Below are 27,660 nucleotides of genomic sequence, written 5' to 3'. Positions count from 1 at the left end.
AGCAAGAAACTTCGTTATTCACATTGTCGAATGTGACACGGACAAGAGGTCATGAAATGAAACTGAGGGGCAACAGGCCCAGGACAGATGTCAGGAAGTTCTGTTTCACACAGCGAGTGAAACTGAATGAATCAAAAACAAAATTACTCTGGCTCGACCCAAAGTTAGAATACCTGCTCACCCTCTTCGCACTACCCACAGGCGCTGCTCTATATCTTGAGTTCTCAAGCAAGGTCCTTGGCATCATTATTGATTCTTCTCTCTCCCTCAATGACCACCTCAACTCCTTGGCAAAATCATGCTTTTTCAGCCTCCACATGCTGAGGAAAGTAAGACCCTACTTTCGCCAAAAACACTTCGCCATCCTCGTCCAATCCATCATCCTCTCCAAACTTGACTACTACAATGCCATTTACTTATGCCTAACAAAAAAAAAGTCTTCAAAGACTCCAGCTTATCCAGAATACTGCAGCCAAGTTGATCTTTGCAAAACGCAAATCTGACCATGTCTCCCCACTCCTGTCCAATCTTCATTGGCTCCCAGTGATTTCCAGAATCCATTTCAAATGCTCCTGCCTGGCTTTTAAGATCATTCACGGCATTCTTCCTCCCCTAATCCCACTATCCTTTAACTCCTCGAATCCTGACTCCACCAGACCCGCCCAAAGATATAAACTATCCTTCCCCTCTCTACGCGGTATTCTCTATGCAGGTAAACTGGGAAAATCGCTTCTCTTCAAAATCACAGGTCTCTGGAACGACCTTACTATCCCGCTGCGGAACCTGGGCTCTCTCCGCAAGCAACTGAAAACTTGGCTCTTCTTAACATGTAATTCTATCTTCCCCCTTACTCTTCCCTTCTGTATATAAGGTCATGTAAACCTTTTCCTTTCTCTTCTTATATTTAAGTTCTTGTAAACCGTGCCGAGCTCCACTTCATGGAGATGATGCGGTATATAAACTTAAGGTTTAGATTAGATTAGTGGATGCTTGGAATGCTCTCCCGGAGGAGGTGGTGATGGAGACCACCATTCTGGGATTCAAGGGCAAATTCGATGCACACCTTCTTGCAAATCACATTGAGGGATACGGGTGAACAAGGTCTTCATCAGGGAAAACCTGGCTTGGCCTCCGCGTGTGCAGGTCACCGGACTAGATGGACCTAAGGTCTGATCCGGTGAAGGCATTTCTTATGTTCTTATGTTCTAATTAACAGTCCCCACCATCCTTGCAACCAGCCCTCCAGTAGTTTTTTCCCCCATCTTATTCCTAGGTCAAATCCAGGCGAAAGGAATTTTGCAGGATATTTGTTGAAGCCACTATATAGTATGCCAGTGGTTCCCAAACCTGGTCCTGGAGGCACCCCAACCAGTCTGGTTTTCAGGATGTTCACAATGAATATTCATGAAAGAGATATGATGCAGTGCCTCCACTGCATGCAAATCGCTTTCATGAATATTCATTAAGAACATAATTGCCATACTGGGACAGTGGCCAACCCAGGTCCCAAGTACTTGGCAGAAACCCAAAGAGTAGCAACATTCCAGAGCTGGTATTGTGATGTCACAATGCCTCATTCCACCAATGGCTAAGAGCCAGCCTCAGCAGTGATGTCACAGTGGCTTGATTGTCCTATACTTGGCTCACATAAGAACATAAGACATGCCATACTGGGACAGGTCCCAAGTAGTAAAATCCCAAGTAGTAAAACAGATTTTATGCTGCTTATCCTAGGAATAAGCAGTGGTTTCCCCAAATCCATCTCAATTACTGCTTATAGAATTCTCTTTTAGGATATTATCCAAACCTTTTTTAAACTCTGCTAAGCTAACTGATTTCACCACATTCTCCGGCAATGAATTCCAAATATCCTGTAAACTTGGCTGGCTGGGATGCCTCCAGGACCAGGTTTGGGAGCCACTGGAGTATGCTACCGTTCATAAAATAATACAATCACTGTCTTTTCACTATCACCATTGCACTGTGCCTTGTGCTACTGTATGTAAATAGATTGAATGCAGATGAGCAGGAATTAACCCAGCACTGCATTAGTCGCCTTTCTCCAGCATTAAAGTCATGATGGAAAAGGGGAGTTGTGGGCATGAAGGAGGGGAAAGCACAATCCAAGCATTTTTTTTTAATAGACATGCATATGAGTGTGGGCAGCCTTCTATTTGCATATCAGGGTCAAAATGATGTGTGGGGGATAGAGAAGGGCACGAGCAGAGAAATCTTTAGCACTGACTGACATCAGGCAACGGTGAGTGGGACTTGACTGTGAAGTGCACATCGGCGTTTTCAGCAGTGTCGCGAGAAAAAGCCTGAGAACGGATGCCAGCGGAGGATCCTGTGAATGGACTGGAACACTATCCTCGCTCCTCCCGCAAACGCCCCCCCCCTGTGCCTCAGCAGAGCTGTTTCTGAATCTAACAGCTGCTAAAATGCAGAGAAATATGCAGATTCGAGAGCTTTTCTGAAATCCCGTTCCATGACATTTATAAATTGTTGCTTATGTATGTATAAGAGCTGTACAGAAGAGACTGGAGGAGAGAGAGGGGCTGTTTGAAAAACAGGAGCGGATCAGTTTATCAAAGCTGATGTAGGTCATTGGAAGGGTACAGCAAAAGCTGCATGTAACCAATATATTTTCCAGAGTCTTCTCTGCCTTCTTAGGACTCTGCCTGCATTGTGGCAAGAGTTATATCAGATTTGATTTATGTAACTGAGGTGTAGATGCTGTATTTCAGGAATTTGGGAATTCTCTGCTTGCTAGGGAATGAGATTTTTCCATGCAGGATTTCGTTTTCTTGTTTGTTTGTTTTTTTTTTTTTAATGTTTTCCCCTTTTCCCATCAGAAACATGCTAAGGGCCAAGTACTGTTTGACACAATCTGTGAGCACCTGAATCTGCTGGAGAAGGACTATTTTGGATTAACCTTCTGTGACTCTGACAGTCAGAAGGTAAGTTGGAGTAAAATCTGGTAACCCTACTTCTATGTAGTCTGATGCCTGTAACTTTTAACAGAGAAGTCGAATAAACAGTCTTCTCAAAAGTACCAGAGAGTGACAAAGTGAGAGGAGATTCCCAGCTCAGATTGATTTGGTGCTGGAGATGTTATGAAAGCAATGCACACAGCCCCTTGATGGGAAGGTTTTCAAGTCATCGAGCAATGGCGCCATCTAGTGGCTGGCTATAAGGTTCAGGATTGCAGGAGTCCAGTAGGTATCTTAATATATTAGCCCAGGCAGAGGACTGTCATTAAAAGGGGACATAAATTAGGGGAAATTATGTTTCACGGTGTCAAGGCCCAGCCCAGCTTCCATTTGACCTAGAAATCCATAAGAAAAGGAGGAAACTGCTGGATTAAAAATAAAAAGATGCTTCAGATAGTGGAGTGCATCCTCGATCACCGAGAATGTTTCTCTTGACTTCATAGCTGGCTAGTGATGCTATAAAGGACAGGTTGAGGCGATACCGTGTTTCTCAAAGAAAAGAAAGTGACAAGTTCATACATAAGAACATAAGAAGTTGCCTCCGCTGAGGCAGACCAGAGGTCCATCTCGCCCAGCGGTCCACTCCCGCGGCGGCCCATTGCCTGATCAGTGGTCCCTGGTTATTCCTATACTTGCCTCTCACTCCTATCCCTGTACCTAACTCTACTCTTATCTGTACCCCTCAATCCCTTTGTCCTCTAGGAACCTATCCAAACCTTCTTTGAAGCCCTGCAACGTGCTCCTGCTTATCACAGCCTCCGGAAGCGCATTCCATGTATCCACCACTCTCTGAGTGAAAAAGAACTTCCTAGCGTTTGTTCTAAACCTGTCCCCTTTCAACTTCTCCGAGTGCCCCCTTGTACTTGTGGTTCCCCATAATTTGAAAAATCTGTCACTGTCTACGTTTTCTATGCCCTTCATGATCTTGAAGGTTTCTATCATGTCGCCTCTAAGTCTCCGCTTTTCCAGAGAGAACAGCCCCAGCTCTTTCAGCCTGTCAGTATATGAGAGGTTTTCCATACCCTTTATTAGCTTTGTTGCTCTTCTCTGGACTCCTTCAAGTACTGCCATGTCCTTCTTGAGGTACGGCGACCAGTACTGGACACAGTACTCCAGATGTGGGCGCACTATTGCACGATATAGTGGCAGGATGACTTCCTTCTTCCTGGTCGTGATACCTTTCTTAATGATGCAATATAGAACAAGGACTTGCCCCACCTATCCTGCATCAGGCAACCTTGCAACTGATATTGTGTATAGAAGACGCAACTGAGCAGATGAGCTCAAAAAGAGTGGTCGAAGTCATAAAGAGCAGGCTAAAGCCAGTGCAGGATTTGACTGCTTGTATGCAAGTATGTGTTATTCTGATTTTACTTAAAAAAAAATAACAAAAAGGGATCTCTAATACTTACCATATATACTCAAATATAAACTGACCTGAATATAGGCCTAGGTAGCCTTCCCCCCCCCCCCCCGAAAAAAGGAGGAAAAAAGGTTAATTTGAATATAAACCAAGGGGTTTATATTCAAGTGTTCCCCTCCCTCCCCTTCCCTTCACTCCTTTCCCTCCCCTGCCCCCTATGCCCCCCTCTCTCCCGATGTGTTGCAGGCCTCCACCAGGCCTGCCATGAGCAGGACAGGAAGGATCCCTCCCGCCTCCTATCTGGGCCGACTCTAACAACTCTCACCTCCTATCTGTCTCCTCGATTAGTAAAAAGCGTACCTTTAAAATCCCTGGTGGTTCAGCGATGAACCGGGGCAGAAGCGATCTTCCTGCACTTCTTCCTTGTGCAGAGCCACTATCTGAATGGCTGCTGTGGGAACTCATAGCAGCCATTCAGATAGCAGCTCTGCATAAGGCAGGAGTGTAGGAAGATTGCTCCTGCCCTGGCCCACTGCTGGACCACCAGGCCTTATAGAGGCCTGCAACAGGTCCGGGAGGTGGGCAAGTGGGCGCTGACCCAACTATAAACCGAGACCTCCAATTTTGGCCCATTTTTTGGCCCCCAAATCTATTTATATTCGCGTATATACAGTATATGAAATGGGGCTAAATCAGCAGTAACCTTAGGAGTCTTTTTCCAACCAGCCTATAGAGGGTGACCCCTAGACCTGCCCCCAAGCCTGCCCAGTTCCACCCATCCCTGCGCTGTCATGCTCTGGTCCCGCCCTAGCCTGCCCCCCGCTGCCTGCTCTCGTTGGACAGGACATCCATGCATGCGCGGATGAATCGCGATGACATCACGCTCACTCGCGTGTGCATGTGACATCATCACGTATCTGTGCATGTGTGGATGCTCTACTGCGCGAAGAAAAGCTTTTTAAAACCTGGACAAAGTGCCAGGTTTTAAAAAGCGTCCGAACTCAAAATGAGGATGTGTCTGGGGAAATCCGGACGTCTGGTAACCCTTTGCCTATATGTCGGGTTGGTGATAGTGATAATGACATACGGCCTTTGAATTGTTTCCCAGCATGCTGGAGATGGCCATTCCGTCTTTCTTTATATAAAAGGAAAAAAACGGCTACAAATCCCAGAATAATTTCTGGTATTAAAAGTAGAATTGAACCCCAGGTCAAATGCACTTAGTACTGTGAATATGGTGTAGTCACTTTGGTTTCTCTTGTGTTTCAGAACTGGTTAGACCCTTCGAAGGAAATCAAGAAACAAATCAGAAGTAAGTGACTCGCATGCCTGGTGAGGTGTCTAGGGCCATCAGAGATTCCTGGAGGTTTTTTGGTTATTCTTTTTTAATTGTATTGACCAGTTGAATTATACACCAAAGAAAATACTATAACCAACCACAGAGAAACAAATTAAGCATAACGGCCTCTAGAAGAAGGGATAATTCATTTGAGTAGTGCCGCAGAGAAGGAATGGAAATCTTATCTCTTGCAGCAGTGTACATGGCAGGCTATGTATCTGATTTGACTGCTACTCTTCAGACAGAGAGGTGCTGCAGCTTTCTCAGAGTTTCAGGCAGAAAAAAGTCCATTAAAAGCCTTCCTTCTTTGATGCTGAAGTAGCTTTGTATTTCAAGTGGATTGTTAGAATATCCAGACTTTGTTTTCCTGTAATGTTCTCTTGTCTATCAGTGAATCTATTGTTAGTCTGGAACAAACACATCCAGGTGTGGAAAGGTTGTGAGTGCAGGGACCGTGAGCACGCTCACCTAAGCTGACTTCACGACGACTGCTGTTCTCCGGAGACATGCAGGGGAGATGTAATTACACTTGTTGGTGAAGTCCTTAGATTGATCCTGGGTATCGGTGCTCTCCCATAGCAAAAGTAAGCCTTTGGATTACTGAGCATGTGCAGGAATTCCCGCCGTCAGTGGCTCCTCCCCTTGATACTCAGTTTTGTCTCTAGCTGAAGCAGTCATATATACATATCTTAGAGGGGAAGGAGGGAGGGGAAGGGTGACTACATCCCCCTGCTGTCTAAGGAGAACCTGAGAGGAGATTCACCAGCAGAGAGCCCTGAGATACAAGGCTAAGGGACAAAAAGGGCCTGTCCCGGGTTCATATCCCGGACGAGCCCCCATTTAAACCCTTGTTACAAGTAAGCATCTGCACTTTCTCAGCTCAAAGAAGCTGAATTTCAGACACCTTCAACCAGGAGCAAATATTATTAATAGAGCACACTATTTGCAAAAATGGTCCACTGTTTCCATAGCTCTTTCCCAATAGCTTGCACATGTGCAATGGTTCATGCACGCAACTGTGGTTCGAGGACACAGGGGTGGAACAAAAAGGTTTTGGATGCTCAGGTTTCTTCTGGTGCAAAGGTTTATTGTCCTCCAAAATATCAGTTAAAAACACTATACTAAGATTTCATCAAGGATGATACACTAAAGACTATACCAGAGAGTACAAAGCTAAATGTGTTTTCTGTTGACATGTAATAACATGGGATATTTTATTGCAAATAACAGCCCATCCCTACTGGAGCCTGTTCTACAAGCAAAGAAAGCTCCTGCCTTCCTTTGTAAAATACTGGCATTGCAGCACAAATACATGTATAGAACTTGGGTACAAACACTTTAGGCCTGATTCTGGAAAGCGTGCGTCCCGATGGCAAGCAGCAGTAGGTGTCCTACTGCTGTCTGGCAGCCTATCAGGATGCTTGTTTAAAAAAAACCCAACCTCTCCAAGGCAGGACATTCACATTGTAGGCCTCCAGAGTGTGTCTACAGAGACACGTAATGATACTTAAGCATGTCTAAGGTGGGGTATGGGCATGGCTTTGCCCGGAAATGGTCTTGGGTGGGCTTAAGCATCGCTACACACCTATGTAAATGGGAGACTGATACCTTAAATTTAGGCCTGCAAAATGCCGGCCTACATTTTGGGCGTATGACTGGGGCTGTAGACGTGATTCTCTTTTGGATGCCAATGCATGAATGACACGCATTAGCATCCGACAGAGAATTGGGCCTATATGTTTTCTTTCTTTTCAAATATCTTAATTTTGAAACAATACATCAAATTACTTCAAATACATCAAATCTTACTGCTAACATTTGAAACAAAATCTCTTCCCATTCCAAATTTCTTGGACAGATTTATTATCCCTTATTGCTGTACTAGAACACTAAGATCCAATACTCAAAATCTTTTCCATATTCCTTCTGTCGGACAAATTTTTTATACTACCCACAGACACATTTTTCTCTGCTAGCGCCCCCGAACACTGGAACTCATTGCCGGCTTATTTAAGACAAGAGGAAAATATCGATATATTTAAAAACTTTCATGTTTAGGGACGCTTATGATTTATGACCTTTCATCCGAGCAAAACTCACAGACCTCTCCAAATTGAACATTGACTAAAGAAGAACCTAGGTCCCCTTTCCCATCGTGCTACCCTTTCTCCTTTGCTATAAAAGATTGTCCACCCTTCTTCCCATGTCATGTGTCTACCCTAAGTACTAATTGTTTGTCACCAAATTTTATTTTATATTTTTAATGTGATGTACACCGCTTTGACAATTTTAAGGCGGTATATCCAATTTTGATAAACATGGCAACTTGGTATAGAAGCAATCCAATTAAATAACAATCGATCTTCCAACACAATGGGAGAGAAATAATAGTGTCCCCATGTAAAATTATAGGCGATGACCAGAACATGTGGACTGTTCTGAGACCCAGATGAAGACGTATTCAGAAGTGGGTTCTGGGCAGTGAATGGATGCATTGGTGGAGTGGCATAGTAAGGATAATCAGCGTGCGGGGGGTGGTGCCCCTCCCCCGCCCCGCATCCCCCCCCTTTTTCCCTTTCCCCATACTTTTTTAACTTCTCTGGCATGAGCAGCATGCCCACGTCGGTGTCGGCTCACCCTTTGACGTCACTTCCTAGGCACGGGTCCCAGAAGTGACGTCGGAGAGAGCGCCGAGGCCGACAAGGGCAGCAACCTTGCGCCAGGAAACTATAAAAGGTATGGGGGAAGGCAAGGAGCATGCGCGGCAAGAGGAGGAGGGGTGCCGTGCCTTAGGAAGACCGCGCACGGGGTGAAGAAAACCCCTCCACACCCCCCTTTACTATGCCACTGAATTCAGGATTTATGTGTCTACTTAATGTACAAACATTTCCACCTGCTTTTGACCAGGAATGAACGACGGCTTCACTTTTTAGGGACAGTTTCTGCAGGATTTGTGCTGGTATTTTGCAATGACACCTCTGCAGATTTCTAAACTAGACCGTAAATAAGATACCTTCTTGCCCTCCTAGACGAGAAGGAAGAGATTCCCCACCTCCGTTTCTCTGCAGCTGTCTTCCTTCCCTAGACCTGTGCATTATCAGTACTGCAGAAGCGATCCAGAGGGTCTTTGACGTAGATGGACCCTGAGATGATTTCCCCTTGGTAACACAGGACCTATCGCTATGACAACCAGAAGTGATAGATTCTGTTCTCTAATTCACACAGTTCCCCGCTGTATAACAGCTGCATCTTCCTGACATAACGCCAGTCCCCCATCCTCAAGAAATGGTTGTTGAGATTGTCTGCAAAAATATGCTTAGTGATTTATTTTTCCTTGTATGATTCAGGAAACGACCTAGCTCAGCAGACGGCGTAGGGAACATTGGATTGGGGGAGGGGAGACAGAGAAATGGTACAAATGCTTTTCAGGTCACCGTGCGTTTCTGGTTTTCTTTGGTTTACACATATGTTGTCCTGTTCCTTCTAAAGACGGTTTGCGTAGCGCTCTTTATTCTCAGTAGGAATATTCAACCAGTGCCGTAAATAGCTTAAGTTAAATGCCAGCATTGAAATTTAAATGAACCTGCATTATTGAGCATCACAGACCATCTAGTGCAGTCACTTTGCTGGCACTGAGGATAATTTTATGGCAGTGCGCCTACAGAACTATAGACAGTGGTTCTGGTGTCTATTCTGAGCCACTTTTAGCAGCCCACTTTTGGTTTGCCCACCCCCCCCTTCCCTCAGTTCACCTCCCCCCAGTCTAGCTCCCGAGCACCAGTAGCGTTTCTCCTGCATCAGCTCTGGCGTCTTCTATTTGCCGCACCCTTAAGGAAACAGGAAGTTACATTAAAGTGGGGTGGGGCATAGCAGAAGGAAAACACCAGAGTAGATTCGGATAGTGTTAGGTGAAACTGCCAGTGTTTAGGAGGGGACAACTGCATTTAAAGATGGACCATGAGGGCCTGAGAGAGAGGTGGGTTGCCAAAACCATGGATGAAGGTTTTGGCTGCTGCAGGGGGAGTAGATGAGGCAGGCTTTTGGTGGTGCATGCCTTGAGCCAGGCCTGGCAAGTGGCTGAAACTGCACTTAACGTTTAAAGCAGGATCACTCAAACCAGCTCTACAGCTGGGATAAATGTTCACACCTTGTTGTGAGCTAGAACACATAAATGATAATATGCTATATAATCTATGCATGGACTTGTGTGCTCCGCCCATGCTTTTCTCAAACCACACCCACACCCACGCCCACCAGGAACTCGTGGTGAGCACTTTTCTGCTAGTCGGTATGGCGTCGGAAATCATTCACGTGCTAAGTGGCCCTTTACGCAGGTAAATGACTGGCACTGCGCATTTCTGCATCTTCTCGCTGCCTACAACTGAGCAGTTGGGGCTGGATTCCATAAACTGCACCGTCATCATTAGTCACTTAAAAAAATGGCCACCGATTCCTGCCTTAAGGCGCTATTTAGAGAAAACGGTCTTTAGCGCTGCTGAAAATGATCCGTTAGCACCTAATACAAAACCAGCTCCCTCTCCCCAACCTTTTTATTTGTATTGTAATCCGTTGATTCCTTCTTTCCCCATGTTGTCAATTGTCTTTCTTCATGTTTTGACTTACTCTTCTGTTGTTGACTGTTTGTTTTGTTTTTACCCTAAATTTTATTTTATTTATTGTAAACCACTTAGATTTGCCTCTTGGTTTTATAATTGTGGTACAATAAATAAATTGAACTTGAACTTGAGTCAGCAATTGTCTGGTTTAGTGACAATAGTCAGTATTTAACAGGCCAGGGTAACTGTAGAAATGAGACCCCAGACAAGCCTGTCCTATCGTTATGCAGCAAATCATGGCCTGTTAATTGCTGAATATCGACTTAAGCAGCGCTGCAAAATCTGGATATTCAGTGCCAAAGCCTGGACATGTCCGGGGGTCCGGACGGCTTTTCAAAACTCAGCACTTCGGGTTTTGAAAAGCTTTCCGTCGTGCAGGAGGGCATCTGCGAATGTCCTGCCCGACGAGATCAGGAAGCAGGGGGAGGGACTGGAGGCGGGAATAAGGGTCTGGATTTTCCAGACAGAAAACCCAGTAACCCTAAATATCCGGGAGTAGGTCAGCAAAATGCCAACCCCCACCGGCTGACTATTGACCCCCCTCAGTTTATCCTGGCATCTGTTAACTACTGGGAAACACATTGGGGGTGATTCCAGAATGAGCCACCTAGCTCTAGGTTGCAAGAAGGTGTGTAAGTTGTATTTATTTATTTAAAACGTTTATATCCTGCATATCACAAAAATCTATGCGGGTTACCGAATGCACCCACAGGCGTGATTAGATACAAAAGGCTACTCTTAAACAATCTAAACTGAAATTCCCTAGTGGGAGTACTACACAGAATAATATCAATCCAACAATTCCCACTTATAATCGAGTGTAAACTCTATTATATCAATACAGGAGTCGGCCTCAGTACTGGAGCCTACGCGTAGTCGTAGTCAATGACTGAGGTATTCAGCGTAGTTATGTTAGCTCCTTCTTCTCCAATCATTGGCCTTACTCCAGTATCTTTAATTTATTCAAAACCTTAAACTCTATCTATTTTTATTCTAAAAGATTTCAGTTAACTGTTTCTCACAATTTTCAGTTAACTATTTCTATTTTGTATTTTTCAACTTTGTTTTTTTATTTTTTATAAAAAGCGTTTACTTTCATTACACTCTATCATCTTTCATGAGACTACATTCTTTCATTTATCCATAGGTCCTGTTCAATGCTGTTACAGGTTGCTTATCTTTAATCAGCGTTCATAATTCAAAAAAGCCTACTTATCTTTAGTCAGCGCTTGTATTTCAAGAAAGCCAACGTGGCCAGCGTTTCGTGGGCAAAGGTTCAAACCCACTGCATCGGGGCCAAATTATTTAAGAAACAAGCCGTGCTCAGTGTACATTTGAAAGTAATTTAATTATTTGAAAGTAATTTAATTATTTAAGAAACAAGCCGTGCTCAGTGTACATTTGAAAGCGGTCTCAAAGCATTGCTTTGAGACCGCTTTCAAATGTACACTGCATCAGGGCCAAATTATTTAAGAAACAAGCCGTGCTCAGTGTACATTTGAAAGTAATTTAATTATTTGAAAGTAATTTAATTATTTAAGAAACAAGCCGTGCTCAGTGTACATTTGAAAGCGGTCTCAAAGCAATGCTTTGAGACCGCTTTCAAATGTACACTGAGCACGGCTTGTTTCTTAAATAATTTGGCCCTGATGCAGTGTACATTTGAAAGCGGTCTCAAAGCAATGCTTTGAGACCGCTTTCAAATGTACACTGAGCACGGCTTGTTTCTTAAATAATTTGGCCCCGATGCAGTGGGTTTGAACCTTTGCCCACGAAACGCTGGCCACGTTGGCTTTCTTGAAATACAAGCGCTGACTAAAGATAAGTAGGCTTTTTTTGAATTATGAACGCTGATTAAAGATAAGCAACCTGTAACAGCATTGAACAGGACCTATGGATAAATGTTAAAAGAGATAAATGAAATAATGTAGTCTCATGAAAGATGATAGAGTGTAATGAAAGTAAACGCTTTTTATAAAAAATAAAAAAACAAAGTTGAAAAATACAAAATAGAAATAGTTAACTGAAAATTGTGAGAAACAGTTAACTGAAATCTTTTAGAATAAAAATAGATAGAGTTTAAGGTTTTGAATAAATTAAAGATACTGGAGTAAGGCCAATGATTGGAGAAGAAGGAGCTAACATAACTACGCTGAATACCTCAGTCATTGACTACGACTACGCGTAGGCTCCAGTACTGAGGCCGACTCCTGTATTGATATAATAGAGTTTACACTCGATTATAAGTGGGAGTTGTTGGATTGATACTCTTAAACAATGCCTACTGGTGGAAAAGCGTGTGCCTTGTGGTGCCTATTTTGATGGTGAGTGTGCATGTGGGCACAGTTTGGGTGGAGCCTGGGCCAGGCATATATGTTTATTTATTTCTTTGATTCATTTTCTATTCCGTTCTCCCCGAGCTCAGAACGGGTTTCAGGGTAACATATATACAGTAATATATAGTCAAACATAATATACAGTCAATATATAGTAAACAGCCGTATATACTGTACATATGTAGATTATAGAATGCACCAGCTATAGAGTAGTTATGACTCGATGTATATGTGTACTCTGCATGGTTCTTTTAAAGCAGAGCGGGAGTCCTCCACTTGCAGCCTTACCAGTGGGGGGTGCTGTTTCACTATCACATTTTCAATATTGAGGGACAGGCAAGCTCTGCAAGACTCTAGGGACCTTGCCTGTCTGTAGCAAAGGAAATCACAATATTGAAATGCCACCCCCTACTGGCAGCAATGCAGTTGGAGGACTTCCACTCAGTTTAAAGCGGTGGTCTCAAACTCAAACCCTTTGCAGGGCCACATTTTGGATTTGTAGGTATTTGGAGGGCCTCAGAAAAAATAGTTCATGTCTTATTAAAGAAATGATGATTTGCATGAGGTAAAACTCTTTATAGTTTATAAATCTTTCCTTTTGGCTAAGTCTTAATAATAATATTGTCATTTATAGCTAAAGAGACATATGATCAAGAATGTTTTTTATTTTACTTTTGTGATTATGATAAACATGCTGAGGGCCTCAAAATAGTACCTGGCGGGCCGCATGTGGCCCCCGGGCCGCGTGTTTGAGACCACTGGTTTAAAGGGAATGATTCTCTACAAATTGCACTAGTATTCTGTAAAAAAAAAAAAAAGTAGGCAGTACTTTTCTTTATAGAATGGGTTTAAAATAAGTGTCATATCGTAGAATTACCCTTACTATAATCTTTTCTGCCATTTACCGAGGAAGACCATTTACGTCGTCTTTCCAAACATATTAATAACTTAGTAGCTATAATGAGCCTTCATTATGAAGTAATTAGCCTTTTCTTGGCAGGTTCTAAGTATGCTTGCAGGTCCTTGTTATTGAAGGCTCGAATTGGGATTATCGGCCGTTGGGTCGTGCTCTAGGTTTGGGTGTTGCAATATGTCAAGGGTTTTTGGCCGTCGCAATATGTTGCAATATGTCAGGAATTAACGGCCGTTGGGTCGTGTTCTAGGTTTGGGTGTTGCAATATGTCAAGGGTTTTTGGCCGTCGCAATATGTTGCAATATGTCAGGAATTAACGGCCGTTGGGTCGTGTTCTAGGTTTGGATGTTGCAATATGTCAGGGATTAACGGCCGTTGGGTCGTGTTCTAGGTTTGGGTGTTGCAATATGTCAGGGGTTTTTGGCCGTCGCAATATGTTGCAATATGTCAGGGATTAACGGCCGTTGGGTCGTGTTCTAGGTTTGGGTGTTGCAATATGTCAGGGGTTTTCGGCCGTCGCAATATGTTGCAATATGTCAGGGATTAACGGCCGTTGGGTCGTGTTCTAGGTTTGGGTGTTGCAATATGTCAGGGGTTTTTCGGCCGTCGCAATATGTTGCAATATGTCAGGGATTAACGGCCGTTGGGTTGTGTTCTAGGTTTGGGTGTTGCAATATGTCAGGGGTTTTCGGCCGTCGCAATATGTTGCAATATGTCAGGGATTATCGGCCGTTGGGTCGTGCTCTAGGTTTGGGTGTTGCAATATGTCAAGGTTTTTTGGCCGTCGCAATATGTTGCAATATGTCAGGAATTAACGGCTGTTGGGTCGTGTTCTAGGTTTGGATGTTGCAATATGTCGGGGATTAACGGCCGTTGGGTCGTGTTCTAGGTTTGGGTGTTGCAATATGTCAGGGGTTTTTGGCCGTCGCAATATGTTGCAATATGTCAGGAATTAACGGCCGTTGGGTCGTGTTTTGGTTTGGATATTGCAATATGTCAGGGATTAACGGCCATTGGGTCGTGTTCTAGGTTTGGGTATTGCAATATGTCAGGGGTTTTTGGCCGTCGCAATATGTTGCAATATGTCAGGGATTAACGGCCGTTGGGTCGTGTTCTAGGTTTGGGTGTTGCAATATGTCAGGGGTTTTCGGCTGTCGCAATATGTTGCAATATGTCAGGGATTAACGGCCGTTGGGTCGTGTTCTAGGTTTGGGTGTTGCAATATGTCAGGGGTTTTTGGCCGTCGCAATATGTTGCAATATGTCAGGGATTAATGGCCGTTGGGTCGTGTTCTAGGTTTGGGTGTTGCAATATGTCAGGGGTTTTCGGCCGTCGCAATATGTTGCAATATGTCAGGGATTAACATCCGTTGGGTCGTGTTCTAGGTTTGGGTGTTGCAATATGTCAGGGGTTTTCGGCTGTCGCAATATGTTGCAATATGTCAGGAATTAACGGCTGTTGGGTCATGTTCTAGGTTTGGATGTTGCAATATGTCAGGGATTAATGGCCGTTGGGTCGTGTTCTAGGTTTGGGTGTTGCAATATGTCAGGGGTTTTTGGCCGTCGCAATATGTTGCAATATGTCAGGAATTAACGGCCGTTGGGTCGTGTTTTGGTTTGGATATTGCAATATGTCAGGGATTAACGGCCATTGGGTCGTGTTCTAGGTTTGGGTATTGCAATATGTCAGGGGTTTTTGGCCGTCGCAATATGTTGCAATATGTCAGGGATTAACGGCCGTTGGGTCGTGTTCTAGGTTTGGGTGTTGCAAAATGTCAGGGGTTTTTGGCCGTCGCAATATGTTAGGGATTAATGGTCGTTGGGTCGTGTTCTAGGTTTGGGTGTTGCAATATGTCAGGGGTTTTCTGCCGTCGCAATATGTTGCAATATGTCAGGGATTAACGGCCGTTGGGTCGTGTTCTAGGTTTGGGTGTTGCAATATGTCAGGGGTTTTCTGCCGTCGCAATATGTTGCAATATGTCAGGGGTTTTCAGCCCAACCCTCAGGACACACCAAGTCAGTCTGGCTTACAAGATAAACACAACAAATATGCACGAGAACAAATTTGCATGTACTGCCTCTAATGTATGCAAATCTGTCTCGTGAACATTCTGAAGACCTGACTCAGCTAAGTGTGTCTCGAGGACTGTGTTGAGAAGTCCTGCTCTATGTGAGTGGTGTTAAAATGGACCAGAAGTGTTTTGTTGCTTTGCTTCTTGGTGTTAATAGTAGGACTTCGGTGCTAAACGATCCTTTTTTCTCTCTCTCTCTCTTCCTCTGCATTAGGTGGCCCTTGGAATTTTGGATTCACTGTGAAGTTTTATCCGCCAGATCCTGCGCAGCTGACAGAAGACATCACAAGGTGAGAAAGAGGGAACTTGGCACCATCATGGGGTTTGTTTTTTTTGACTCAGCAGTTTCCTCCTCTGGGTTTCTGCTCAGTCAGAACAAGGGCCTTTATTTTTATATACTGCAATACCACAAACAGTTTAGAGCGGTTTACAGAGGAAGAGACTGTATACAGACAGCGATGTTACAAAAAACTTTCAAAATGACATTAGTATGTTAAGATTAATCAAATTTATCTGGAATTGTTTTGGAAATACATCAAGGCAGAAATTTATTTTTTTCAATTTTCTATACCGTTCTCCCTTTTTCTGGAAACATCATCGCTCCTCCTAAACTTACTTGCTCCACTTCATCAATAACGCTGAAATCGTGGACTGAAGACAAAGTTTTATTTTTCTTTTTCTTTTTCTTTCCAGCTTATGATTTATCTTTAATCTTATCTATTGTTTTGCCTTTTGTCTTTGTTTTGTTCTATTTCTATCATTTAAATTTCTCCAGAATTCTACTGTTCAACGGCTCCCCCTTCTGCTTCTATTCCTTTCTCTCGTCTCTTCTACCTTCCAAAGTATTTAGATCAATGCTGTCTTGTTAAAATGTTTATTTTATTTTTATTTTTCCTCTAACTCTACTTTTCACTTCTCTATTACCCTCCAGGTACTTTAGTTAGATTGTGAGCCTTCGGGACAGTAAGGGAATTTTTCAAGTACCTTTCTTATTTCTAATCTTAATGTATGTTTTCTGTAAACCGCTTAGAACCTAACGGATGTAGCGGTATATAAGAAATAAATTACATTACATTACATTACATGAATTTATTCAGGCACCCAAGCATTTTCCCTGTCTGTCCCGGTGTGCTCACAATCTATCTAATCTACCTGGGGCACTGGGGGGATTAAGTGACTTGCCCAGGGGTCACAAGGAGCAGCATGGAATTTGAACCCATAACCTCAGGGTGCTGAGGCTGTAGCTTTAACCACTGTGCCACACACTCCCCAATTTTTGTCCTTGTTAAGGCTGCCCCCTTTTCCAAAGCTGTGGTAGCGGTGTCAGGTCAAAACCGCGGAAGATAAAGGCGCGCGCCGACAACTGAGCGCAGTGCGGAGGTGCGCGCCGAAGAAAATAACTGTTTTTAGGGGCTCCGACGGGGGTGTGTGGGGGGAACCCCCCCCACTTTACTTTATACAGATCGCGCCGCGTTGTGGGGGCGTTGTGGGGGGTTTAGGGGGTTGTAACCCCCCACATTTTACTAAAAACTTCACTTTTTCCCTAAAAACAGAGAAAAAGTTAAGTTTACAGTATAATGAGGGGGGTTACAACCCCCCAAACCACCCACAACGCCGCTGCGATCTGTATTAAGTAAAGTGGGGGGGGCTCCCCAACAAAAGCCCCCGTCAGAGCCCCTAAAAACTGTCATCTTCTTCGTCTTGCGCTCAGTTGTCGGCGCGCGCCTTTGTCTTCCGCGGTTTTGTCTATGAACCATGGTAGTGGCTACCAGGTCACAAACACTCCAACGCCCATTAAATCCCTATGGGCGTCGAAGCGATTACTGCAGCCGCAGTCACTACTGTGGTTTTGGAAAAGGAGCCCTTAATTATCTTAAGCCATGTTGATGATTCATTTCTGATCTTGCGTTTTGTTTTTTTTTTGTGTTAAAAATTTTCATGTTAAAACACAGTAAAATAGTGTAATTCAAGCAATAGAATGATTAATGTCCACCTCCAATTGCTTTTGGAAGTTCTTGACAGCCTCGTCGATCAGTTCTGTGGCATACTGTCCCAGATCATCTACAGAGCTTCCTTGAGTTTGGTGATTGTTTGCGGCTTTGGGTGGGGTTTGTGATAAGCCTCCAGCATGGCTCCCCAGACAAAAGTCTGTGTCAGTAAGCTGGTAACCCTTTTGGGTTTTTTAAAACTAAACTAAACTAAATCTTAAGTTTGTATACCGCATCATCTCCACAATCGTAGAGCTTGGCACGGTTTACAGGAGCTGGTATAATCATAGTTTTAAAGTGCAAATATTTTTGAACACCTGAAAATTGCTGGATTGTTACGCTAAAAAGTCTGTAACTTTGCTGTGTTTATTGATAATCTCATTCCACAACGCACAAAGCCGTAAAATGTCACATTGAAATTCCAAACAGTTGCTCTTTATATGGTTCAGTAATGAATTGTTGGAACCGCAAAGGAGAGAGGTTGCAGCAGCAGAAGGGCTGTTGTCACTGCTCTCTTGGCCAGAGGCAGAAGAGAGGGAAGGAGGTGACAAAGCTGGGCATGAAAAAGATTAGCAAGCTTGCAGGTCAAAGAGAGGGAAACACTTGCTCCTACACTCTGTGGCGACTCCTATGTAGGGTTACGAGACGTCCGGATTTCCCTGGGCATGTCCGGGGGTCCGGATGGCTTTTCAAAACCCGACACATTGTTTAGGGGTCCGGATTTTACTAAAGTAAAATCTGGTAACCCTATGTTAAAGGCACATTTTAGTTTTGAGAATCTTCCCTCAGGGAAACGGAGACTGTAATACCAGCAGTGGCCACAAGATGTTAATATAGTGATGTAAATTTCCTATCATTGTAGTGGTGGATACTGACACCTTGTGGCTACTGTTGGTACCACAGCCTTTGCCGTTTTCTGGACAGAGACACATGAGCATTATTATAATAGCTTCACATAGGTCATAAATTTTGCAGAGTTAAGATCACTTTGTTCATTTATGCTGCTGCTTCTTGCAGATACTACCTCTGCCTGCAGCTGAGAGCTGATATCATCACAGGGCGCCTGCCCTGTTCCTTTGTCACACACGCCCTACTGGGTTCCTATGCTGTCCAGGCGGAGATGGGAGATTATGATCCAGAGGAACATGTTGGTAACTATGTCAGTGAGCTCCGTTTTGCACCCAATCAAACCAAAGAACTGGAGGAGCGGATTATCGAGTTACATAAAACGTACAGGTATGGAAGGCAGCCTAAGATGTGACTTAGGAAAACGTAAGATGAAAAAAATGTATATTCAACAACCGGTGTCAGGTCAAAAGCGCGCCGGGACAAAGGGCGCGCAGACAAATGAGCGCAGCGCGGAGGTGTGCGCCGCAGAAAATTACTGTTTTTACTGAAAACTTCACTTTTTCCCTGTTTTTAGGGAAAAAGTTAAGTTTACAGTAAAATGTGGAGGGTTACAACCCCCCACAACGCCGGCGCGATCTCTATTAAGTAAACTGGGGGGGGGGGGGGCTCCCCAACCAAACCCCCCCCCGTCGGAGCCCCTAAAAACTGTAATTTCCTTCGGCGCGTGCCTCCGTCTTGCGCTCAGTTGTCGGCGCGCGCCTTTGTCTTTCGTGGGGTTGTCTATGAACCTCAACAACCGTATATTCCAATATACTCAGAGGAATGCATTCAACACCAAAGATCTAATCTCCAAGTCCATATAACAGAGTAATATTAGAATCCTCTCACAAAACCTTAACGACACCACTCAGCGCTTAATTCATTTTCATAACGTTAAGCTTTGATGTATCATATCTTCATAGGTCCTTTAACTGAACTCATTTATATATATATACATACATACATTCACACACACACACACACACACACACACACACAATAAAACCTTGGTTTGAGAGCATAATTCATTCCAAAAACATGCTTGTAATCTAAAACACTCGTATATCAAAGCGAATTTCCCCTTAAGAAATAATGGAAACTCTACAATCCAAAAACTTTAATACAAAATACTATATGTACTCGTACTGCAAGACTTCGCTCGTTTAGAACAGTCACTACACTCCCGCAGCGTCAGAGAGAGAAGAACCATCGGCTCAGCTGTGTTGATGTGACACGTGTATACTGTATGTACTCGTATTGCAAGACCTCGCTCGTTTAGAACAGTCACTACACTCCCGCAGCGTCAGAGAGAGAAGAGCCATTGGCTCAGTTGTGATGTGTGTATTATACTGTATGTACTTGTATTGCAAGACATTGCTTGTTTATCAAGTTAAAATTTAATGAAATGTTTTGCTTGTCTTGCAAAACACTTGCAAACCAAGTTACTTGCAATCCAAGGTTTTACTGTATGTATGTATGTATGTATGTATGTATATATATATACATACAGTATATCTAATATAATAAACGCTAGGCCACGCATGCGCACTTCCTATTTGTGCGTCCGTTTTCCGTGAGCTGTAGCGACCCATAGGAAGTGCGCATGCGCGGCTTACGGTTCTTTGAAAGACGCAGGTGGGGATCATGAGAGGTGCCACCGCCGCGTCTTTCAACAACAACAAAAAATACAGCAAGGCGGATGTCGGCCGCCGTGGCTGTCGGCGGCAGCTGTAGCCCGCCGCGGCCGAGCACGGAGACGGACCGAAGTTTTTTTCAACTTGAGAGACGCTGACGTCAGAGGAAGGAGAGGTTCACAGTCACTACAATCGAGTGAGAAAGGTCAGCCACTGTAAATCGAGAGACAATAGTACTGATTGAATAATTCATGGATATGGAGGTTGAAGAAAAGTGCAAACATTGTCAGTTTTGGGGAAAAAAGACAATAGCGGGGCACTTTTGAACTTTGCTATGCAGCCATGCACGGTGCCACATTGTATTGCCGTCCCCTTGGAGTGCCTGCGTGCTGTCTTTCACCTTCGGAGTTGCTCGTGTGTCTGTCTACCTGCACCCCCCTCCCCTTGCCTGCTGAGCCATTGTCATCTAAATTCCGGCAGTCTCTGGCGTCTTTTGGTAATGGGGGAGGTATTTATCGTTTTTCATTTTCATCCGTATGTCTTTTACAGACTTGAGCCGCCTGATTCCTTTATAAGACTTTGGGGGGGGGGGGAATTTTTCACATTGACCACAGAAGTCTGAATCCATGTTGACTGTGCGCGACAATTCCTGGGGGCAAAATATTAAGATGAGTGAGAGTATGGAGAGAAACAGAAAGAAACACAGACATATATTCTACCACCAGCGGGAGGAAGGGAGACAGAAAGAAAAGAAGAAAGATACAGGGACAGGGAGAGATACAGAAATACAGACAAAGGGGGCCAGAAAGAAAGACAGCAGGACAGAGAGACAGAGACGGAAATAAAGACAGACAGACAGACACATATTCTACCACCAGCAAGAGGAAGGGAGACAGAAAGAAAAGAAGAAAGACACAGGGACAGGGAGAGATACAGAAAGACAGACAAAGGGGGCCAGAAAGAAAGACAGCAGGACAGAGAGACAGAGACGGAAATAAAGACAGACAGACAGACATATATTCTAGCACCCGTTAATGTAACGGGCTAAAATACTAGTTCAGAATATATATATATACACATACAGTATATGTTAGTCAGCTTCTTAAATAATTTTCTACATAATACTTGAGCAGTGGATTATGAATGATCAAGATAAGTAAATATTTATTATTTCAATGAAATTAATTTTTTAAGAAGTTGACTAACTTACCCCCCCCCCCCACACACACACTTTTTACAAAACCACTGGCCATGGCGGTATTAGCTCCGACACTCATAGAATTCCAATGAGCATTGGAACTGTTACTGCCGCAGCTGGCACTAAAAGCCACGCTACGGTTTTGTAAATGAGGGGATTAAATATAAATATACATAAATGACTATAGTTGAAGGAGCTATGAAGATGCTATGAAAATGAATTGAGCATTGGTGTCACTGAGGTCTTGTGAGGTGGATTCTATTACAGTACTCCCCCGATATTCACGGGGGTTCCGTTCCAGGAACCCCCGCGAATCTTGAAAAACCGCGAATACGGTTTTTAGCGGGGGAGACAGGAGGAGGCAGGAGAGAGCAGCCGGAGAGCCGGCGAGTGAAGGAAATCACTCGCCGTATGCTCCGACCGCCTCTTCCTGCTTCGACACGCAGCTCCTGATTGGTGAGGCCTGACTTTAGTGCAGGAAGAGGCGGTCGGAGCATACCGCGAGTGATTTTCGTGCCTCTCTGGCTGCCTGGTCATTCGCAGTCGGAAAATACCGCGAATGACCGGGGGAGTACTGTATTATTACTCTGTTATATGGACTTTGGTAGGAAAATGTGAGGACGCTTCAAATCTTGACACGGAGAACTGTGTAGCAAGGGAGGCGAGAACACAGCAGAATTATTTGAAACGAATATACCCCAATATTAAGGGAAATTCCCCACACAGGGGTCAGTGCGCGCTAAAACGGGTAGCGCACCTGAGTAAAATAGGGGGATCGTTTTACTGTTTTCTGTGAATGAGCCAAGATGTACTGAGTTGTCTGGTATGTTTTTCAGCATTATCAATAATAATTAGCGTGACCTGTTGCTCTGCCTCCCAGAAGAGCTCCTGATGGCAAACCTCAGGCTCAAATTTTTCAAGCCACTGCTCTCCGCAGCCCCAGCGCTTTTCCAAATCGGTTTTTCAGCATTTGCCTCTCTGCCTGTTTTCTTCCTCAGGGGCATGACGCCCGGTGAAGCAGAAATTCATTTTCTGGAAAATTCAAAGAAGCTTTCCATGTATGGAGTGGATTTGCATCATGCCAAGGTGGGCCTCAAAAGGGCAAGAGAGAAGGGAGCGAGAAGGTTCTGCCTGTGATTTATAATCTCTTGTGCTATGTCTGTCTGTCTGCTTTCTATGTTTGCTTTAGGGTTACATGTATGTAGCACATGACGTCATTCCGGGCAATGTCTTTTCACGTTAACATCCACGGTGCTAAGGCCACCGGTGCTGCTCTTCTCCCTTCCGCACCCAAGATGAATGGCACTGCTGTCTACTTCCTTCCCCCTCCGACCGACACTTTACTTACCATAGGCGTGCAGTTACTGAAAGAGGGTGACTCCGCCCTCTCCCAGATTTTCATTTAGAGTGGAGGATAGCAGCGCCAGTGGTCTTTGGGGAAGGGGAGTTAAAAGAGTAAAAAAAAAAATAATCTAAATCACAGAACGTAATGTGGTTGTTTTGCAGTATTTATCTTTCACCATTTTTCTTCCTCCACACACAATCTATGACCATCGTGTTTTTTCATTGTCATCTGTGATATCTGCGTGTGTAAATGCCTTCCATATGCTGTTTATTTTTGTCTGCTGTTACGTACTTGTCTGTCTCACAATAATGTGTGTATTTTCTAGACATTGGGGAGAGGGGCCCAGATTTTTAAATTGGTTTTTCCTGGAGGTAAACAGGAATTTTACTTGTAGAAATCCTTTTAAGAAGTGTTCCCATAAACAGGTCATGTGACCCTGACTTGTGGCCTGCATTCTTCAGAGAACATCTACCACCAAAGGGGAAATCCGGACGTCTGGTAGCCCCATTCTTCCATGCATCCACCATCCTTTCTGAAAAGAATAATTTGCAAAGACGACTCGTGTTTCTCAACGAGGATGTTGAGTCTTTGAAAGTCATAGTTTGAATTCTGCCTTCGCTTCAGATTTCGGCTCCAGCTTGGTGTATGAGCTTGTTCAATGTGGGGCGTTTTTGTCATTTTTCAGGACTCTGAGGGGATTGACATCATGCTAGGCGTCTGCGCCAATGGACTTCTGATCTATAGGGACAGGTTAAGGATTAACCGCTTTGCCTGGCCAAAGATACTCAAGATCTCCTACAAGAGAAGCAACTTCTACATAAAAATTCGACCTGGAGAAGTGAGTTCAATGGAAAAACTCTATTTTCGCTAAAGTTGGGGGTTGGGAAATGACATAAACAAATGAATGCCTCTATGGCAGGGATCTCAAAGTCTTTCCTTGAGGGCCGCAATCCAGTTGGGTTTTCAGGATTTCCCCAATGAATATGCATTGAAAGCAGTGCATGCACATAGATCTCATGCATATTCATTGAGGAAATCCTGAAAACACGACTGGATTGCAGCTCTCAAGGAGGGACTTTGAGACCCCTGCTCTATGGGTAGGCGTACGTGAGATGCTGTCATTTGCGAGTTGATTCCCAGCTGAGATAGTTTACTCCATGGGTCAGTCAAGTTTGAGAATGTTGTGAAAGCAGAATTTAGGTCCCGGGGAAGGAGGGGGAGGGACGGGCAGGTAATTAAGCCTCAGTTATCATGCAGTTGAAGGCATATATGTATTTACAAGAGATTCCTTGATAGAACACTGTCATTCCAAGCAGGCAAATGGAACAAATGCCTAACCACCCTCATTTCAAATACACCCTCCTACCAATCCTTTAGGAAATCAATTAAAACTGATCACTTTGATAAATTTCTCTGACTCCTTCCTGCCTTGTTGTACCTCTGAAATACTTGTTGTATCCCTTATATTCTTCCGGATATACCTAACCTCTCTCGATTCACAATGTAATCTGAAAATATTTTCTGTAACATCGCTGTCTGTGTACAGGCTCTTCCTCTGTAAACCGCTTTGAACTGCTTGTGGTATTTGCGGTATACAAAAATAAAGTTTATTATTATTATTATTGTTACTTGCGGTGGTGAACAACTAGAGGTACGGAGCAGAGAATGACACGGTGACAAAATTCATCACCGTTCCCGTCCCTGCGGATAACCGCGGAAACCATCTTCATGTTATTCTTTAAAGAGAGAGGGAAGAATCAGAGTATAATTGGGCACAACCACTGACCCGCAAGCTTTGCTTTGAAGAATGCTGGTGTAGAAGGACCGAGGGTGAAACAGACACTACAGAATGACAGTCTCTGGTATCCAGAGCAGATATTGTGATGTCATAATGCCTCATTCCACCAGGGCCTAAGAGCCAATCACATCAGTGATGTCACAATGGCTTCATTATCCTTGGCTCACATAAGAATCAGAGTGTGAATGGCCACAACCACTGACCCACAAGCTTTGCTTTGAAGAATGCTGGTGTAGAAGGACTGAGGTTGAAACAGACACTAAAAAATGAATTGGGATTATTTCCCGCGGTTATCCGCGGGGACGGGAATGGTGATGAATTTTGTCACCGTGTCATTCTCTAGTACGGAGGAAGAGAAGGGGATGCGCGTGCAGCAGGGTGGAATGGGGAAGGAACTGGGGGGGGGTAGAGATGAGTGTGGGGGAGGGGCGCCTCTCACCTTGCTACTCCATTGGCGCCAACAGTATGACCAGTCAATAGCAGTTGCAACTGTTCGCCCATGTATGTACTGAAGTGCACGCAACCTATAGTATCCTATAAGTTATGCGCATATCTCAGAGATACACCCATGGCTATAACCTATACACCCATGGGCCATAACCTGCCCATGTTTGCATCCCCTCAAACTTATGTGCCAATTGATTTTGGCTTGTATTTTAACGCCAATTATTGACATCTTTTATGCATATATGTCCACCTGTTCTATAAATTGTACTCGCCGTATAGAATCGCCCTTCACATATTTGTAATGGTTGGTTGAGAATAGAGAGCAACTACATCACATGTTCTGGGTTCCTTTTCCTTCCCTCTTTTTAGTATGAACAGTTTGAGAGCACCATTGGCTTCAAACTCCCTAACCATCGATCTGCCAAGAGACTCTGGAAGGTTTGCATAGAGCATCACACGTTCTTCAGGTGGGGCTTATTTAAGACTCTAGTTTTGGATTTTACGGTAACTGGTACTGGTAAACCAATGTATTTAAGGAAAAGACTTCTGTCTTATTGCCCTTGTCGGCCATTGCAATCGCAACAAGGACATTTGCTTGTGGTCTTAGGTTATGACCAGCTTAGGAAAATGCTGTTTAAAAAGTTTAGTGTTGTATCACCCCAAAAAAATGGAATGTGTTACAATTAAGCTCGAGAAATGACGTTTATTTTTTATACTTTTGTAGGAATTTGAAAACATTTCTTTTTTCAGGTACTAGTTCATTCCAAAGGAATGTTTGGTTTATGCCAGTCTTTGAAAGATTTGGGCTATGAGTTTACTATTTGATTTCATGCTGATGGTTTATCTATTGCGATTTTGTAAACCATTTTGAATGAATATTATTCATTAAGATAGAATATAAAACTCATTAAAAATAAAGAAATACAATAGATATGGAGAGGTTGAAGGTAAACCCTCGGAACCCAAGCTACAAACTGTAAAGTTAGCAGCCATGTTAGATAAATTTGTATATAGCAGAGACCCGTTATGAAGTTTATGTGGTAAGATAGGCCTCCAGAAGAAGGTTAAGAAGCACAGGTTTTCAAGCAGCAGTGCAGCGAGGGTAAGTAGGGCCTGGGGTGGTGGCAACCCTCCCCTGCCCTCTTCTCCTTGACCCCCCCCCTCTCCCGCGCAAGCCCCCTTCCTTCGCCGGTATCTTTTTAATTTTCCAGGCGAGAGTAACAGCACGAACTTGCTGCCTGCCTTGTGTCGCAGGGCCAGGAAGTGACATCAGTGAGAGGCGACACCGACGTGGGCAGCAAGTTCGTCATGCTGCTTGCGCAGGAAAAATTAAAGAGGTACGAGAGAAGGGAGGGGGATGGAGAGGAGGATGGGTGTCTATTTTTTTATATTCCTTCCCAGCTTACTTTACTCCAGTCATTTCAGCGCCTCCCCCCCTTTACCATGCTAGTGTTCTCAAGGAACACCCAGCTAGTCAGGTTTTCAGGATATCAATAATGAATATGAATGAGAGAGATTTGCATACGATGGAGGAAGTGCATACAAATCTATCTCATGCATATTCATTGTGGGAATCCTGCCCAGAGGACTTGATTGAGAACCACTGGTCTCGCCAGCAGAGGCAGTGCTGAAAACAGGCTGCTTCTGGCTGACCCCACCAGGGCATTTCCTCTGCCCACAGGAAGTTGAATCAGAGAGGCGGGACATAGCACAAGAAAGGCTGTGGTGGATCCGGTTAGAGTCGGCCTGTTTCCATTGCTGTCTGTGCCAGTCTCCCTCCCTGCATTGAGATGATAGACCTGTTGGGGGGGGGGGGGGCAGAGTAAGGGAGGGATTCTGGAACTGCATAGGGAGTTGAGCTCTTAGAGAAGAGATGGCGGAGGGGGTAGGATTGAGTTCTACAGAATCCTGAGTAGATTAGAACTAGGGTTACCAGACGTCTAGATTTCCCTGGACATGCCCGGCGATCCGGACGGCTTTTCAAAACCTGGCACTTTGTCCAGGTTTTGAAACGCTTCCAACAAATCACCGTCAGATGCCCTCCTGCCCGACAAGGGCAGGCAGTGCGGGGCGGGGCTAGGGTGGGGTTGGGGGCGGGTCTAGAGATCCGGATTTTCCGTTTGGAAAATCTGGTAACCCTAATTCAAACAAATAAATGTAAGTTGATTGTTTACTTTTCTCGAAAAGACTAAGGGAGACCTTCCATGAAATTACATGGTAATAATTTTAAAACAAATGAAGAAAATATGTATTGACTTAATGAAAAGTTGTGCTCTGGAACTCATTGCTAGAGGATGTGGTTAAAGCGGGTTTAAAAAAGGTTTGGACAAGTTCCTGGAGGAAAAGGTCCTTATCTATTAAGATAGGCATGAGAAAAGCCATTACTTAGCGCTGGAATTGGTAGTCTTTGGGTCTCCAGAATCTGGCTACTCATTGGGATTTTGCCAGGTACTTGTGACCTGGATTGGCCACTGTTGGAAGCGGGATACTGGGCTTGGTGGACCATTAGTCTGACCCAGTATGACTATTGTTATGTTCGTATGTTCTAACTGCAGGAGGCCTCTACCATTGGGTAGCCCTGGACATTATGTCACACTCTCTCAATCGTAGCTGCTCCCGTGATCTAGATAGTTGTACATAGAATCCCTAAATTTTACTTTTTTTTTCTTATCCATTGGTTTAATTGATCTTTTTCTTAAGAACATAAGAATTGCCGCTGCTGGGTCAGACC

General features: G+C 44.1%; 1 protein-coding gene across 6 annotated transcripts in view; it reads left to right on the top strand.

The window, feature by feature from the left end:
• The window catches only part of EPB41L1 (erythrocyte membrane protein band 4.1 like 1), a 190,735-nt gene that overhangs the window by 122,073 nt on the left and 41,002 nt on the right, over positions 1 to 27,660 (top strand). For all 6 annotated transcript variants that reach the window (XM_033963136.1, XM_033963139.1, XM_033963137.1 and 3 more), the window contains exons 4-10: positions 2,856 to 2,960; positions 5,626 to 5,668; positions 15,846 to 15,921; positions 18,637 to 18,855; positions 22,338 to 22,425; positions 23,370 to 23,522; positions 25,299 to 25,396. In XM_033963136.1, the coding sequence (XP_033819027.1) occupies positions 2,856 to 2,960; positions 5,626 to 5,668; positions 15,846 to 15,921; positions 18,637 to 18,855; positions 22,338 to 22,425; positions 23,370 to 23,522; positions 25,299 to 25,396 (782 nt within the window). The remainder of the gene's footprint in view (positions 1 to 2,855; positions 2,961 to 5,625; positions 5,669 to 15,845; positions 15,922 to 18,636; positions 18,856 to 22,337; positions 22,426 to 23,369; positions 23,523 to 25,298; positions 25,397 to 27,660) is intronic.

The sequence above is a fragment of the Geotrypetes seraphini genome, chromosome 11 (genome assembly GCF_902459505.1).
Source record: "Geotrypetes seraphini chromosome 11, aGeoSer1.1, whole genome shotgun sequence".
In the NCBI taxonomy this organism is placed as follows: Eukaryota; Metazoa; Chordata; class Amphibia; order Gymnophiona; family Dermophiidae; genus Geotrypetes; species Geotrypetes seraphini.
This window is presented reverse-complemented; position numbering and strand designations above follow the sequence as displayed.